The sequence below is a fragment of the Alligator mississippiensis genome, chromosome 8 (assembly GCF_030867095.1).
Source record: "Alligator mississippiensis isolate rAllMis1 chromosome 8, rAllMis1, whole genome shotgun sequence".
NCBI classification, from domain to species: Eukaryota; Metazoa; Chordata; order Crocodylia; family Alligatoridae; genus Alligator; species Alligator mississippiensis.
The window spans coordinates 78,751,665-78,770,241 of record NC_081831.1 but is presented as its reverse complement, the minus strand read 5'-3'; the positions used below and the strand labels follow the sequence as shown (position 1 = coordinate 78,770,241).

Below are 18,577 nucleotides of genomic sequence, written 5' to 3'. Positions count from 1 at the left end.
TCCATTTTTGCCTGAACTCTTGAGTTGTTGCTAGTTACAAGAGCTAATTACAGCTCAGTACAGTCAGGGATTTTTTGGTATGACAGCATATTTCATAAAAAGATCATTTCTAGTCAAACTGTAAGCTGAAGAATTTGAAGCAAGATGAGATGCGTCTAATAAAAGGTATCATCTCTGGACCCAGAGTTTTAGAGTTTTGCATTTGTATTTTGTCTCGCACCCACACCGCTGCCAAATACATCCCTGGTCATACCCTGTTCACTCCCCCTTTCTGCATCTGCTCTTTGCCACTGTGTGACACAGGAGAGTGGACCAGAGGGATCTATGGTCTGACCCAATAAATGGCAATATGTTCACCAGTCCCGCGGTGTATTTTGTGGATCTGCTGGCCCTACCCATGCCACTCCCTGCAGTTTTGCCCTGGGCAGACTCTGATAGTTTTGTGGACAGCAGTCACGTCTTGCAAAAACCAGGGTCCTGTAGGAGGTCTTATGGTCCCATTCATAGTACTCCACTGTCATAAGAGATGAAGGGATATTCTTGAAAGCTGAACTAAACAAAGGGTACAGAGACCGATACAGGGACACATCAAATTCTGGGTCTCTTACGTGTGTCCACAACTAATCGAGTTACTCTGAGCAATCGCATTTCCCAAACCCAAGGGTAGTGCAATAAATATACTGGGAAAAACTTTTGAAGTAGATAACTACTGGCTCCGGTCACCTGGTTTCCACTGAAACCCAATGAAGTGTATTACTATGGTAGATTTTGGGACTGGTCACTCCACATGCTGATGTCCCGGATTCATCACTCAGCTCAGCTTTGGGAATAGATCCACAGCCCTCAGCAAATCCTGGGCCCATCAGGGGAACACTTCCTTGATCTGCAAGGCCACCTCCCTGCTTAGCTTCTTCCTTCCTTTCCAGAGGCAAAATAATAGGGAAGAAAACACACACCACTTTTTGCATTCACTGTATCATTGTTTCATTCACAACATTTCTGCCAAGGTCACTGCTGCAGTGAAAACCACTGGGAAAACATTGTGTGCACCTATCCAACAGCAAGTATATGGCAATCCTGGCACTACACTGCCTGAGAAGCACGCCAAGGGAAGGTGGATAAATTGCTACCTGGCTCGCCCACCTTCGGCACTAGTCAAAGGTGAGCTTGATTACTTACTTCTGAAACCAGGGTAAACCTGTGCATTGAAATGGATGAAAAAGCAAATAGCCAGGAGGTAAGCTCGACCCCCATGCTACAGCAAAACTAAAACATTGCCTGTGAGCATGACTATGCTGGTGTAAAAGGGGCAGGTGGGACTTAAGTGCTTGGGAGCATGTGCTAACTGATCCCATGCAACTGTTCCATGTGTCCTTTGTCCGTCTCTGCCCCAATCGAGCTAATTTTCATCTTACTTCTGGAGAGAACCAAAGTATTTGGGCAGGGGGTTGGACTAGATGTGACCTCCTGAGGTCTTTTCCAACCCTCATTTTCTGTGATGCTATCATTTTAATGTTTACCTTGCATGATTAGCAAGTGCCGTGGACATCAACACCAGTTACTAACAGGCTCTAGTTTGGACCTGACCTAGATCTCAATTCAACGTCTTTAAATCCCACTGAAGTCAACAGGACGGAGCATGCACTCAAGTGTTTCCTTGAATCGGGGCCATCCATAGCACATACGGATACCGTGCAACCTTCAGTCCTCAACTCCTTACCCCTCCAGTGCTGGGCCTTTCTTAGCGACGAGTCAGGTGTGTCAAATTGTACGGCAGGATGGAGATACAGATCAATGCTCTTGAAGGACACTGAGATTTAGAGCAAGATTTGTAGTCTGCATTTGAGACCGCAGCAGGAAAAGTGCAATGCTTTTATCACCGGTTTATCTACCAGTAAGCAAATCAGATCTCTTCTGATGTCTATGCATACTATTTGCAGTCAGACCATGTACAATTAGGGCGGTTAGGAAGAAATGAAATGTAACTGCCTTTGTAAAGGCAAAGTGCAGAAGCTTTTAGGATAGAATTAAACATTCTCATATGAATTTCTTTATTTAACAATGTTTGAGTTTTAAATATAGATTTAACACATTTTTTACAAGTACATATACAATATAGTTCATTTAAATTTGCAAACAGGGAAAATCCTCTGCTTCATTTTGTAGTACCATATACATGAACAGCTTAGTTAAACCATGTCCTTCAGGTAACATAACATTAATTGTGCAAAATTTCAAATGTTAAAAGTCTAAGACTGCACATTCAGGTTTGCAGAACTTATCCATCTCATAAATTAATAAAAGCCTGGATTGAACACTATGGAAGACAAAGAAGATTAAAACCATTTCAATATGCAATGTGTGCTATGTTTTAAACATTAATATTTACATCTGTACCTCAAAAATGTGTACTTATTACGACAAGAATTGTTACTACTATCAGTAGCCCTGACAGTACTTCAACAGAATCTTAGTTTTAGTCCTAACAAGTGCATTGTGATTCAGTTTAAAATAGAAATATACTTGAATGACTTAAAAATTGTCCATTAGGAATTCCAGTGATTGGACAATGTTGGGATCTTTCTAGTTTTGTTTTGTTTTTTGCGATGATGCTTAATTCAAATCCAACTGATCAAGATGAATGAGGTATTCTCTACAGTACTCAATAGATACATTAGCAAAGTGCCAGAGCGCATAAGAACTGTATATTCGTGTACTATGAAATGTCCTGTACAGTTCCAATGACAGCTCTTCATTAACTCAAGGGCTCCTTTGTACAAAAGTGATCACTTAAAAAAAACCAAAACGCATCGTGTAACAATGTTTACTTTCACCATAACTAAGGACTCGCGGTTCACCGATCAAATGGGTCCCTCCGTCCACAGTGTACAACGTTTCGGTCAGATGGGACAGTGTGAATTCAAGTCTACATGCATTCGACTAACCCTGTTTTTTTAGCACATCCAGAATTATCTTCGTACACATCAATTAAAAGCCAAACCACCTGTACATGTGTATTACAACAAGAAACCTGGACAAAGAAATGCTCAATAAATTATGAAAATCATTAATCTTCTCCACCCCCCCCCCCCCCAAAAAAAGTTCAGTAGGTAAGGTATCAATAAAGATGCTGAAAAGTACAGTCTTATAACATTTTTAGTGCAAACATGGACATTTAACTTATAGTTATGGCACGTGTTCCAGAAGTACAATACGTTAAATGTAAACTTCAACACTTGCTAGATACAGGTTTTAGCCTCGGGACACTTGGGAGCCCTAGGTGATTTTTGACAACCCTGAGTTGTCAGTTAGCAGGCCTGATCCAAAGCTCATGGAAACCAATAGGGATCTTTCTGGTGACGACCATAGGCTTTGCATCAGACCTTAAGTGCAAAAAGAGGTTCTTTAGCATTATTGCATCATCATATCATCGAACCAGATGATGATCTTACTGTACATTACATTCACACAACTGAAATATATTTAAACCTGTTCCATAAAAATCAACCGGATCAGAAATGTAGCTTTTAAATTTTTTTTCTTGTTTGGTTTACCAAAACTGAACTTTCATTTGCAATCAATGGCAACAAATATTGTCAACGAGTAAGTAGATTAAACCTTCAACCTGTAGAATAAATGTCGGGCTTCTAAACAAAGTGTGTAGAACGAAAAGCTGCTGATATACTTCTTGGATGAAAGTTAATGGATGTCATGGAAAAATAGCAAGTAAAAATAAAACAATACTGTACTTTCCTCAGGGGAAAAAAACGAAAGAGCGAAGAATGGCTTCCTTTATGACTATGACAAACTGCAGCCCCGTTCAGTGCAGATGAAGTTGTGAAGATCTGTGAATGTGATGAATAGTACAGGGTAACTCCAACTACTGTGCTATTTCTCTGTAACACCTAGTTCAAAGTTTCCAAACGAGCATCAAAAAATGGGATGCTACTAGTTCACTCTTAGTTCAGGGGGCACTAAACTTTCTTGGGTTACACAGGGCAGCATCTATAAAGTAATGAAGAATGATGTTAATATTATAGCATCTTATTCCAAGAATATAACCACGTCACATTTGTACAATATGAATGGGTCAAATCTAGTAGTACTCCCACTAATTTCAGCGGGAGTCTTTGTCAAACAAGGATCGTGGCCCTCGTTTGAGTTCGATAATCCACCCACTGATTACCACCCCACAGCCAGCTGATACCTCCTCTACATTTACGTCCTGTGCAACTCCACTGCTTCTTTACAGAGTAACAAAAAGTTTGCTATATGCGCTGATCTCAGCTTGTAAAAGGTAGACCCTGCTTTCTGTTTCAAAGGCAAAAAGTCAACACTGTTTTTAATGGACCCTGCATACGTTTGCATAAATGAGAAATCTTGCGACTGAATCCGTTAAAGTGCATGAGTAATAGTGCAAAACAGTTACATTATATCTGCAAAGCTACAAGTGAGATATTAAATAGAACGTGTACTATACTTGCAAATTTTGGCCAACATGCTTGTTTAAACTTGCAAGAGCTCGGCATTTTCAACACAGTACAATACAGCACGGTCTGTTTAAACCAAGTGGCCCAGAGTGCCACATTTGACACTTGATGCCAGTTCACTGAAGTCAACAGAAAGATACCTCCTCCTCCCCCTGATTGCCACAAGCATTGCATTAAGCCAATAATGCATACTTCTAAGTGATAATGACCCATTGCATTAACCAAAGGAACATGCAATGTATGTCCATAGGGTTCCTATAGTTGGGGAATATCCTTAATTATGCTTGGTTGAAAGCACAGTGCATCCACATATATAGTACAAGCCCTTATGGCTTGAAGGGGCTAATTTAGCGGTCAGCATACTGCTGCTGCTTGAAATCACGAACAGAACAGAAGCTAGAGTTAACTAAGACCCTGACCCTATCACAAGCTCATGCCGATGTTTCCTTCTGGATCCTCCTTCAAATGAATGAGGGGACCATGTAGGAAGAACTCATGGCAGCAAACCCCTGGGAAGAAGTCTTTCAACTCTGATGCTCCTGAATATCTTTTCTTAGGGACTGGACTCAAGTAAGGACTCAGCCTAGACTCTAATTTTGCTGCCACCATTTTGCGCCTGCAAAAGAAATGCACCTCAACTAACTGCTGTCACAGTTCATTGTTTGTTCGATGGGCTCAAGGAGAGGTATTGTTCCTAGCGGTCTAAGGCTTTGTCTGCATGCCGAGTCTGATCAGATATACCACCGTAGAGATATTGGTAAAAGCCCCTATGGTGACATCCTGATTCCAAATCCACAATCCGTGGCCACCACAGGAGTGCCAAGCTCCTGTTATATTAGAGTTAACCTCAATGAATGACTTCCAAGAGGTGGCTCTTCACCTGGTAACCTACACACACGTGCATCACATTGCAAGGTGTGAGGTTTCAGCTTTAAAACACGCCCCAGAGGCCTGTATCTCTATCAGCTACACCACAACCCCATCCAATGTGTTTTTCCCTTTTTATTCTCTAATGGCTTTTGCAATGCACCATTAGCAAAATAGTATCTCTAAAGGCAAATGCATACACACACACACAATTGCAAAGAGGCTACTTGACACTCTTTTTAAGTGCAGATCCAACATTTTTCCTGAGTATTTGCAGGAACACTCCCATTGCATGCCACAAGAATGACAGCAATAGATAATGAACTAGACCAACACTGAGAGCTTCTGAAACCCCAAGTCTTTGTCTAGTCCTCTTGAATATATGCAAATACCTTGTGGGGCAGCTCAGAGTCATTTCACAGGGGACCTGATTCACATCTTCTTTACGTCTGTGTAAATCAAGCCAGGCACCTATGGAGTTGCATTACTATATATTAGCAGAGACTCAGACTGGCAGCCTCTACAGAGGTAAGTGGATGCATTTTCTTTTGTACCTGGGCCTCGAGTCTTGCCAGGAGATCCCCAGAGGCAGACCCTTACTGTAAGCCAGAGGGGCTCAAGATTTCCCACCCCTATGAGCACCTTTTGGGAAGAAGGCTTGGTTTCCAACAGCCTGGATCTAAGCTAGCAAATAGTAGCAAAAGTCCTCCCAACTTTCACTCACTTTGGTACCCCACGCCTAACCCCCATGGGGCTATATGCACATATTGCATGTATTGCAGCTACCAACTGAAGAGTCTCAAAGCTATAGAAAAGTAGATGGATATTGTAAACTTCTGGAGGACACACATTAATAGGTAGGGTTGGACAGGATTTTAGCCTACAGTTAATACTACTTGAAAGGACACTTTTTAAAGCGATTACTTCTATAAACAAGCATACCCTGTTCCTTACTTTTCTGCCTCCCCACCCCATTTGGTGCATTTACTAGCACTTTGTGAATAGCCAGTCTGACTATATTCTTTTTTATGGCCCATCCAACCCCCAGTCCTCTGAATACTGGAGTAGGTTGGATGCTACATGCATGCAGAGTTGGTATAATTAATGGGTCTGTTTGTGCAACAGGAGGCCTAGTTTCCGTTGTTCACATGGCTGGCTTTCTTTTCACTTTTTTCTTTTCCAGCAACTGGGGAATGGAAAAGCCACATGCAAAAATAGAGCAACGTGATTGTAAACCCTCACTAATAAGGAAGGCACCCCAGAACAGGCCAAATACCTGCAGCACTTGTCATCATTGTCTTTTTTTTTTAAGTGAAAAAGTGAATGTCCCTCAAACAGGGAAAAATAGTCTATTCCCTTAACCTAGCGTGAAAAAACATCCACATGGCATGTCTTTTGGCATGCTGAAACTCAGAAACAGCTACAGAAGCACATCTGGCATCATATGCTCTGATTGCAGTATTTGGGGTGAGCAAGATGTTTCCTTTTAGCAGCATTTCTTTGACACTGCTGAGAGACCAGAAGAGAAGAGAAAGAGCTTAACTTCCATTTGAGACAGGAGGCTGCAGTGTTTTCTGACATGAATGTCGGGCCAGTGCAATGAAAGAAAGCCACAAATCTCTTCCTGTGTTGTGACATGGACCTCAGTCCCTGCCATCCCAGTTCCTAATGTGTGATTAATGAGGTGCTGCAGCACTGCCGGAAAGCTGGGGGGTGACAGGTCTTTTCTTCGTCGACACAAATGCCTGACTGTAAATCATGGGAATGAGAGGTCTTTGGCATTGTTGGCCACAAATGGCATTTTTAGGGATGGGAGGGTCCTTTGTGGAGCTGCGTTGCCTGTTGTAAACCAGATCGTCCACCTCAAATGGAAACAGTCCTAAAGTTATCAAAGAAAATATTTTCTATCAACTCGCATTGAAGACAACTCAAATGGCCACGTCACGTATGTCTGCTTTAGCAAGGCAGCTTAAGCCACGTGCTTAAACCTAAGCAGAAGCTATTGCTTGAGCATTAGTATTTCATGAACATGCACGTTGCCTAGAAAATCCTTTCACTATGGCTAAAAACAGATGGCAGGTCCTGTCCAGATGGCTTTGACAAAACAGGGAGGCGACACCGTTATTTAATGCATGCAACTGGAATAGCCATTAACTGGAATTAACCCCAATGGTCCCCAGGGGAATACGTGTTATCTCCATGCTTCGCTGGTACTTTGGGTGGCACAATGAGTTTGTACGCCTATAGGATGCCAGAATAAAAATACACTGTCCCAGGGGAAATTGCCTGTCTGTTTTTAGCCTATGAGATTAACACATTCAGTGCCAAGTGATTTCTGCTGCTCTTTAATGCACTCAGAAATCTGCATACAAAGTGGAATATCCAAGCCTGGGTATCCGCAAAGGAAGCACGTGTTTGCTAAGCATGAAGCAAGAGCTGGATTAGCAGTTACAACTCATTTATTTTTAAGATAAGACTTGCATGGAGCTTAATAAAACTCTCTCCCCCTCCAACAAGCCCTCTTCAGTGCCCTTTCAATTAATGGTACCATCATGATCCAACCTCCTTACTGGAAGGCAGCGGTATCTACCTGGAACGGGGGGAGCTAGGACAAAAACCAGTTGCAGCAGACCAGCTTCACAACTAACACACATCGATATAGCAGACTACAGTTTCAAGGAGGAATTTGCAGCCTGTCTCTCAAATGCACCTTCCTCCTTTTTGGTTTACTTGTGGTGTGACCCCCTTTCTGCCCCTCCCCTCCACCTTTTTATTTTTGGAATAAGCAGCCTGAGGAACTAATGAAAAAAACATTTTTGTATCAGTTCCCTAAAATACAAAAAAGCAGCCCCCAAAACGACTGGGAAAGATTCTGAGCTGATTTCTTATTTTTAGAGGAAGTTTTAATCCCCATCTCAGAGGCGAGGGACAGACATTACACGAGAAACTGGTTTAAGTTTGCAACCTGTAACAGGACAGATGTTCAGTGCACATAAACTGGTTTGAAAATCCCTGCGACTGCTTTGAGATGAACCTGGTTGAATGTAGTATCAGATTCAACATAGTATTAGAGGTCTTTCCCAGGCCAGATGGTATGTAGATTCAGGAATGAGACACCTGCAAGAGGATTTTTGGTATATTGCTCACGAGACCTCTTCCCTGCTGATCTCCAAATGGATTTTAAGGCATAGAACCCTGCTTTTTTCATTAAATGTTGAGGTCTCGGGATACGATGGCTTTGCACTGAAATAATAAACTCCTAGGATCTATGGCTTTGTTGTGGATTCCCCTGCATTTGGCTCTAAGGGTTTGAGTTCACGACAAGCTGGGACCAAGAAAAAACACTCAAAGCTGCCGACCTCTGTGATATGACAGCATCACATTTCATACAACAATAAAAATAGACATCACAGGACTCTGCGATTCCTGTATCTCAGCCACTCCAGTTCAAATTCACTTTTGCTTATACAGAGGGGGTGTTTTAGCCAGCCCTGGTAATTCAGCTTAGGCTTTGAAGTGAAGCATGGGAATGGGTTACCCAGAGAGGTGGTGCAATCTCTACCCTTGGAGGTTTTTAAGCCCTGGGAAGACAAAGCCTTGGCTGGGATGATGGAGTTGGAGATGAACCTGCTTTGAACAGGGGGCTGGCCTAGATGTGACCTCCTGAGCTCTCTTCCCACCCTCATTTTTATGAGTCTATGATTTTAAGTTTACCTGTGTTGTTTCTGTTGGCATGTCATTAGACCAGACTCTACAGTCAAATTCTACCCTCACTTATTCCCAGGTAGTTGCATTATCTTCAATCACCCTGCATTGCATAGGCTAAACACAGGGCTGCATTTTGCTTTGGAAAAAGTCAGCAGCTGTGATCCAATGTGCACAAAAACAGAGTGAGTATGAAAATACCAGCTGTAAACCACTGTTCAGAGCACAAGTGCACAGTAATTGCAAAGAGGTGACATCATTGGAAACCACTAGAAACTAGGAAGATTTTTATATCATGGCTAAACATTTTCACCCTTCACTGGCTAAAATTAGGCACCAAATGCCATATTTAGTCACCTAGATAAATGGCCTGCTTTTCAGAGGCACCGAGACCCTCCAGTTTCTCTAGAACTCAATGGAAAATGCAGCTAATGTACAGACAGCCTGAAATCTTCTGATTTGTCCCTACGCTTTATGAGACACACTTCAAACTACACACACGCGTATGACCTCTTTAATAACACAAAATACCATCACACCACAATTCTGAAAACCCTTTTTCTAGTCTTGGACACTGTGACAGACCTACCCGACTTCAGGAAAATAAGTCTTACGGACAAGTAAAAATATGAAAGGTGTGCGAGTGTCCTCACACACTCTTACACACACATACACACACACACGTTGTGCATATTCAGCAACAAACCTCTCCTTTGCAAACGGCATCAAGAAATTTTGCAAGCTGAGAAAAATCACTGGATGACTAGAATAGTTACAACTTTGGGAACCTTACGGGTTTTGTTGCAAAGACACTCCATATATTCAGTGACTTTTTTCTTAGCAACAAGGAGAGAGAGTCTTGAGCTTAAACAGGCAAGGAAATACCTTGGATTGTCCTACCAAATTGGCTAAAGTGCACATAAGTATCAAGTCTGGAATTGCTTGAATGACCAGTAAATACAGAAATATAGAGCAAGGAAAGAGCTTACAGTATGGAGAGCAAATAGGAACTACCAAGTGTCAGCTGCCCCAGTTAAAGATAGCTCATGAGCAATGTGTCGGTGACAGTGTGAGACTCCCAGATTCAAAGCTATTCTTCTGTATCTTTTCCCTCGTGAAGTTTTTCTCAGTTTTCACTCAACAACATGGTCCCTACTAGCCCAACCCCTATAAAACAAGCCAATGTGCAAAGCCAGGCAACCTGCCACCAGACAGCAGTTGTGACTTGAAAATGGGAGCAAGTGGGATCTTGAAAATTTGCTCATAAAAAAAAACAGTGCAGGGACACATTATGTTAACCAGGAGTTTCTGATAGAGTCAAAATGCTCTGATTTTGAATATATCCTCTATTCATCCTGGTGAAATCTGATACCAAACAATGCACTTAGTCCCTGTTAAAAATCAATCCAGGCTGCCTGGGATGAGAAACACTTGAAATAAGTGATGTAGTAACATCGCACGGGGGAAAAATGAAAAAGAATATTTGGCACTGAAAAAAAAAGAAGAAAAAAAAAATCTCAATGTTTCAGAGCTGAAGTCCACTGGAATTTTGAAGTTTTGGTTGAATTTTGTTGAATTTTGCTTGGAAGGGGGCAATGTGTTTTCTGATAATATTTCTGCGGGTGGTTGGGTTTGTGGTATGTCTTTATAAATAGGTTTAATAAAAGGATCGAAATAGTGTGAACAATTTTCCTGGGTTTTTTTGGGTGGGGGGTTGGTTTGGGGCGGGGGTTGTTTGTTTTTTGGGTTTTTTTGAGCAGATTTGCTCCCAGCTCTATTTCTTGCTTGCAATGGTGCAGTCCAGGGGTAGGCAACTTTTTTTTGGCTGCGGGCTGGAACAACCCACCGTGGGTGAGGTCGGTGGGCACTAGGACTGGGCCACACCACACTGCCTCTTGTCCCTGCAGTGGCATAGGAGAGCACCTGCAGCCAAAGCCCTCTGCCGCTGAATGCCCCCATTTCTCATGCCCGCGGGCCAGATCCACCCATGGACCACAGGTTGCTGACTCCTGCTGTGATAGGATGCTATTAAAGGCAAGCAGCTGTCCAATATATGCAAAAATGAAAAGGGAGTCTAATAGTGTTTCCCCCCACCCATGTCATTTGTTCTGCAGTCAGATCGTTTTGCCTCTGGATTTGTGCCGAGACATTGCATGATAAAAACACATTTTTGAATCTAGGAGTCTTCCACGGAAACCCAGTGGCACGTAGCTAATGAACTTGACCACGGCTAGCAGGGAGCTAGCAGCTGGGCGAACACTGGGGAGGCCTGTCCAGGCTGGATGCAAAGGCCAGCAAAGTTAATGAAACTGCTCCCTTCAAAAGGCTTTGGCTGGGGACGACTAGATGGTTTTATATTCCCATGAGGGTCCAAACTGCAGCGAGTAGACCATGTAGCCATGGAAATCCCTCTGCGGCAGAGCGCCGTCCCTGCTCTCAGCAAACCAGACCGAGCGCTCCTACAAATGCATCTACCTTTACAAAGGGTGGCTGTGATTTTACCAGGGCCTCGTTCCTAAAAAAAAAATCACGGGAGAGTCTTAATGAGTCAACAAACAAGCCGCAGCTTATCATGAGACTTCTGCAGGTTTTTTGGAGCAGATTGCTTTTCTATTAATTCTTGTTTTTTTCCTGTTGCAGCTTACACAGCTGGATCTTAATACACAGCACGTAATGCAAGGCATGGTTTAAAAAGCCTCAGCTGAGTTCTGAAAGGGTTCGTGTCGGCTTATCATATGATACCTGCAACTTTGACATGCCGAAACCTACAGTCACCAATTACTATCTGCAAACTGTTGACAGGAATCCAGCCTTCTTTTCTTCTGTTAAGGTTTTTCACCAACCTTCGAATGATAAACGTAGCAGTGGAAAAGGTTAGCGGTTTTATAGCAGGAAATGACAGTTCGCATGCAGTTGTCATGACTAATTTGCAAAAAATTACAGAACATAGCTGCTGTTCAAATCTGTGGCCTGGCTCCATCAAAGCACTTCAGTGAGATTTAGACCAGGCTCAAGTACTTTGCTGAATCCAGGGGCAGGCTGCCTAAAATAAAGCATCTAAATCAATGTTTAGGCACCTGCAAATCCTTATAGTCATAAATAATCTTAGTCAGACAAACAGTCTGACTGAATTCAGTGAACCTAACCAGAAGCACTTATATTACTTTATTAGAAAATCATACAATGTTACGTAATGTTGCCTATTATCTTTTTATAAGTTTTTACACAGAACCATTAATATTATTGGGGCTTGGGGCAAGGTAGCCAGGTGTGAAACTAAGACTTTAATGGCTCCATCTCAGTCAAATGCTTTATTTACAAATATATAAAACTAAGGCATCTTTACTACCTGACATGAATTTAATCAGTTTTTAAACTTGTAATGTTCTCTTGATAACACTTAACCAGCCTATATTTATTCCAGATTCCCTTTGATTCTCTTGTGACACAGGTACATATAAATTGTTAACCCAAGCTATAAAAGGGCTGTCTGATGCACAGAGGTGAAGTGATTTGCCTAAAGTTATAAAGGAAGTCGGTGTCAGAGCTGGGAACCCAAGGCCTCCCAGTCTTTGTCTAGCCCACCACTACTGCTTATCATTGGTTGTTTTACATCTTTCAGAAGTCCAGCATCATTTGGTGCCATGTACGACCTTGCCAGTTTTCACCACTTTTGTTTCAGATTACTGCTGTGTCTAGCTCTCACCTATCCAGGATCACCGTTTGGTCTCAGGGGTATGATGCCGCACCGTGACTCAAAGAGATGGAGTTGATTTTTGACCCTGCTACTTCTTTCTGACAGAATCAAGAAACTAGCTATCTCTGTGCCTCAGTTCCCCATCTGTAAAATGGGGATAATACCCGTTTCCTTGCATAATAGCTACAACACAACAATAATAGATAATACCTAATATTACTAGATACAGAATCCCCTTGCCCATTCTGTCTCTTGCCATGCCTAGGCATGGTGCCTACCACAGTAGCTCCTCCAAGCCCTACATCAGCCCAAATTACTGAACAAACGCCGCTCACTCACCAGAGCTGCCAGGAGTGAACTAGCAGGCAAGGATAAAAGGCAGGATTTTAAGATACAGGGGCTAGAAGTGAGGCTGTCAGTAGGCTCCTCGGTCAGGGCCCTGATTTCCAAAAGTGCTGAGCACACAATTATGTTAAGTCAATGCGAGAAGCTGGGTGCTCACCATTTCTGAAAATCAGGCCATTTATTTAGATTCCTATGTATGGATTTAGGGGCTCCTATTTTTAAAATCATGGACTGCTCCCAACCTCTCCCAAGTACAGCTATCACCACTAAAGAAAAAGGAAAAATACCCATTAGCTTGACACACTGTGGGTGCATCTACATGGGTCATTAGTGCAGCTGAATAAACTCTGTTCGTGACATTTATTGCTCCCAGGCGGAGGGTTTACACATGCACCTGGGACTGCAGCACGCTGAGCTGAGGTTGGGCAGCCCCGGCGAGCAGGGAGCCCAGGCGGGGCAGCCGGCCTGCCAGCTGGAGCTGCTCTGCCCCTGCTCAACGTGCTGCAGAGGGGCTGACGGGGGCACGAGAGGGCTACTGTGCGTGGTAGCTGGCAGGCAGCCCCCACACCATAGCACCCTTGTGCCCCAGCAAGCACCCCTCACTTTCTACACGTGTGTTGTGGTGCACTAAATAACTCCACCATAGGATAGTACTTGTGTCAGGCAGTACTATTCTATAGCAGAGTTAATTAATTTACTCCAGCCTAATAGCACTGCACGTGTGGATGGTGATGCTTTACTGCAGAGCTAATTAGTCAACTCTGCAGTAAAGTGCATGTGTAGATGCCGCGACAGAGAGCTTACTTTTGGACTCTCTCTCCCAAAATCGCTAGAGAGCCAGTCAGTAGAGGGCACTACTGCACGTTTATACTCCAGTTTCCATTATGCAATAAGATCAAAGAAATAGATGTTTTTGGTTCACTGTTTTCCCTCCGCAAATTAAAATATACAAATAACAATAAATTCCTCCAGTTTGGAATAAAAAAAATAAAAAATCACTTAAAAGAGTTTGGCAAAGAACAAATTCGGGGGAAAAAAATCATTTTGGTTTTCGACTGAAACAGCTTCTTTTAACAAAATTAAAACGACGCCTTTTGATTTTGAGCTGTTGACATTTTGTGTCTGCAGAAAAATGAAAAATAAAAGAAGAAATGTTGGAACAGAAATTGTTCAAATAAAAACAAAGGTTTTAAAATGCCACATCTGGCAGGTTGTATTTTGCAGGATTTTTCCCCCAAACAATAAAAGGGGAGGAAATCTGCATATATTTGCCAAATGTTTCAGTATCAGTGAATGGGTTTGTTCCACTAAAGCAGCAATGCACTCAGCAAAACTGGTTTCATTGCTTTATGCATTGATGTCCTGCATATTGAGCTCCATTTATCTGAAAATACCAATGACTAGATCTTGGCTAGGAATCTCCTCAAGGAAATTTTGTAGCTGCGCCCTTACAGGTTAGTCGGTGCACAACTCCAGCTCAGGCTTCTGCTAACCCTTCTCTCGCGCACACACGTACACATATCCCCAAACCCCAGGAGCATATACACAGTGCTGCCGGAGCATGCTGCCTGCATTCATACTGAGACCCAAGGGAGCACTTCCATGCTCTGACCGACAAGTTAGGAATAAATCAACCTGAAAAGAAGGAAAATCAGCCAGGACTCTGGGCCAAATTGCTGCAAAGACTGTAAGAGAGCATTGTGCCCTCTGAGAGCACAAGGATCCTGGTTTGATGTGCACGAGATCAGGTCTGGTGATTTCCTAGGCAGTATTCCCAGCTGAAAGCTGAAAACCTGCTGTGAAGCCTCACCTGCAAGCCCCAGCTTTAAATAACCCTACCAAATGGCACGGTAGGCATTAATTAGTTAACTCTTGTAAAGCCATTTGAAGAAGGAAAATGCCTTGTAATTGGTAAGTATTATTATTATTATTATTAAGGCTGGAGGAATGAAGCCAAGAGCTGAGCTGGAGAAGACAAAGAAAGGACCAAGAGCAGTTATTCAAGGTATCATTTTGAACATTTAAGAAGGCCTCTTTGCAATGTATTTGAAGTTACCGTAACTCATTCCAGCTGTTAAGGGAACTGATTCCAGCTGTTTAGGGAAACTTGGCCATAATTTCCAGGTGCCTAAACTAGTAAAAAGGGACTCCATCATTTGTAGTTTGGTTTCTTGGTAAGGTATACACATGAAAAAACACAAGGCAGCTGTGCGAGCAGTTCAGCTGGGCTAGACATCATTATCTTGTAGGTCCCAGAGGGAAAGAGCAAAGAAAGCTAAAACACCTACCACTGTCCCTCACCATCCTCCTGTAAAAGCTGAATCACATCCCCATTCTTAACCAGCAGATCTTCAGATCCTCCTTTCTTGCAGTCTGCTAGGGCTTTGTATTTTCCTGGAGACTGGAACATTAATACAAAATTACTTTGCACAAACTCCTTTTCAAAACACTGCCTAATTAATTGTTTTGTAAAGTAGAGTCTTTATATATGAGTGCCACAGGGAAAACGGTAGTCCTCTGGCTCCTTCAATAATAAGCAATCAGGCAACAATGTAGGAGATAAGTATGCGCGCAGCTCTCTTTCTTAACACTTCCAAAACACATTTTTATCTGAAAAAGACAATTAGTGTAATATATGCAGCAACTGATAACACGCTAGGAGAGCAAAATCCATTGATGGTGAGAACCACTTGCTTCTCCACCCCCGTCCTCCCTGCAAAAAAACATTTAGTACCTATTAAAAAAATGCTGTTTTTTTCTGGTACTATTTGGACTTGCCACATTTTATGATTTTTCTGTAGCAAGTCACAATACATTAGACATCGTGGCATTAATACAGCAGATTACAGATGGCACTGCAAGATAGCTTAGCTACTGATGCAATTAGAGGTTCACCCTGTGCTTCTCTCCTAGTGTGCACAGTAATAAAATGGGTTAAAGGAATAATTAAATAAAAATGAGCTGCTGTGTAGAATGACCCACTGTTTGGAAACAGAATTATTGCAAGATCGCTTTAAAAAGGGGGGCTTGTGCAGGAGATGGGAGCTGTTCAGACTGAAGGGCAGTACCAAATTTACATCCAAGGGTGAAGATGTATAACCCCTGACATGAAATCTGTCCCGGATGACTGGAGACAGGTAAGTTGGATGGTGTATGAATTGTGGGTACAGGGAAAGAGCCTCAAGGCTTCATGGATGAAGGGCAATGATGCTCAACCAGGATGCCACATACCCTGGGGTGCCTTGAGATCTTTTTAAGGATGCCACACAATAGTTGGTGTGCAAACACCTACACGTTATTCACAAGACAACCCCCAAGGTTTCAAATAGGAATCCAGAGCATCAAGAGCGTACTGCCCTGTTGTGGTCTTTCTAAGCTGTCTGCAAGAGAAGAACGGCTCTATTATTTTTCTGTAGTCAAGAAACGAGTGAAAGTTAAGAGCTGGCATTTTCCAAAGAGTGCCTCGAGTCTAATGAGGGCTGCCTTAAACCTGAAAAGGTTGAGAACCACTGGTAAATGGTACCAAGGTAGCGGCATGTCAACTTAAGCTGCAGACGGGTAGTATAACGGCTGCTTATGAACATCATTTTGTCATGATTAATGACAGTCCTTTGCAACTATATCAGCCAATTACAATTTCCAGGAACAAAACCTCTGCATCCCAGGAGGCAGAAAGCCAAAGCTAAATGACTTGCTCGTGTTTATGGAGTCTGCTCATAGTTACAGGGTCTGTTGAGGAGCCAGAAAACAACCCAGTCTCAGTACTGACAGTCCTTTGCTTTGGGAACAAGACCAATTTTGCCAACTCAAGGTGATCTCCACTTTAATCTGACTCCGGTTTCTCCTTCCTTGGAGCACTACTAATTTGCTTTATGGGTTGCCTGCTCCCTAATCTGGGGAGTGTTTCATTGACTAATAGGCTCCTATTTCAGATATTTGAGCTGAACTGTAATCAGATGGTAATTGGAAGTTAATGAAATATGAATATGTTTTTGATGTTGATGAAATTGTTTCTTCCTTAAGTGGTTACATCCTTTTTATAATTGTTATTAAAAGTTCTAGCAAAAAAACCACAGATACATGAAAATCCAGAGGATGGAAGGCTGGCAGTCTTTCAATGGAAATAGATAAAAACATCCGAAACATGACCCATATTGGCATTTTTTTCTTAAAAAAACTAAAATTGATTTCAGGATACCTTGGTTCAACATATTCCCCTTTCTTCAATTAACTTTCCAAGTTGAGATGATACAGGAATTTGACTGCATAGACTGTTGGAGACAAAATACTGGGCTGGATAGACCAGTGGTCTGACCTAGTATGGCAATTCTTGGCTAAGTCCACAGTCAAAAAGCTGGCGGATGAACTGATTCAATCTTTGCAGGTTGGACTAAGCTGCATAGATTGAACCAATAAGCAAGTGAACAGACATTCACTTTTGATTCAGGAAATGCAGCCACACATCTGCAGTGACCCAGGCCAGAGGATGCTAGAGCACTCCTCCCTGCTTGGCTGGAGCAGAAAGCACGGGTCAAGGTTAACCCACCCATGCAGCGAGGAGTCGGGGAGGGTTTTGCAGGGGAGATGCAAGTATCCTGGGATGCTGGGGGACTGCGACTCTGGAGAGGATCTGGGACAGAAGTTCAATAGACCGCTTTAACCTAAAGCAGTTAAGTCTGATACTGCATCCATCCAGGTTTATCCTAACCTGCATTTTGACCATTTTGAAAGCAATTTGTGGGTGCTTATACACGAGCAGCAAGGCGGCTCCGATGTGCTGTAATTACAGCGCACGGGAGCCTGCTGGAGTGTGGTAACTACTGTGCTCCAGCGTCTCGTGAATCAGCGTCCCTACACTGAAAAATGGTGGTGGGGGAGCTTTAATTACAGCTTGTTCAATGAGCTTTAATTGAAGCACCCCCGTTGCCATTTTTCAGCAGGGGCACACTGATACACAAGATGCTTCGGGTGCTTTAATTAGAGCAGCTCTTGGGGCCATTCTTAATTAAAGCACCGCTTTGCAGCCCCCACCCCCACCCCACACACTCCTGAAACACGTGCATAAGCACCCTTTGTGCACTTAACTTCCATTGTGTCACAGATTTGAACTGTTTTTTGATCACTTATACCAGTTTATGTGTAATTTCTGTCCCTAGTCCTGATGTTCGTAGATTAAAACAGAGTTATCCAAGCGAGTAAACAGAGATGCCTGCAAGTGTGTAAATTGTGGCCTGGGGGGCTTGTCACAGCAGTTGCAAGAGGCACTGTTGGTGCAGCTCTTGAAGCCAGGGGGTGAACACTGCTGTCACTCACCCCTTTACTTGCTGCAAATGACTTTGGTTGTCACTGGCGGGGGAAAAGGAGGGATGAGTGGTGGTGGCAGTGCTCTCCCCTTGGTTTCCCAGAGCTGCACCAATGCAGCGGCTCTGGTAGCTATACCAACAAGCAGCCACCCCACCACCAGACACAAGTC

At 42.9% G+C, this 18,577-nt stretch overlaps 1 protein-coding gene across 1 annotated transcript in view; it reads right to left on the bottom strand.

Annotated features, from left to right (window-relative positions):
- Positions 1-2,034: 2,034 nt before the first annotated feature.
- The window catches only part of MCF2 (MCF.2 cell line derived transforming sequence), an 86,118-nt gene continuing 69,575 nt past the window's right edge, over positions 2,035-18,577 (bottom strand). The window contains exons 28-29 of the mRNA XM_059733126.1: positions 15,393-15,505; positions 2,035-4,005 (exon numbers count right to left, since the gene is read on the bottom strand). Of these exons, the coding sequence (XP_059589109.1) occupies position 4,005; positions 15,393-15,505 (114 nt within the window). The 3' untranslated portion in view covers positions 2,035-4,004. The remainder of the gene's footprint in view (positions 4,006-15,392; positions 15,506-18,577) is intronic.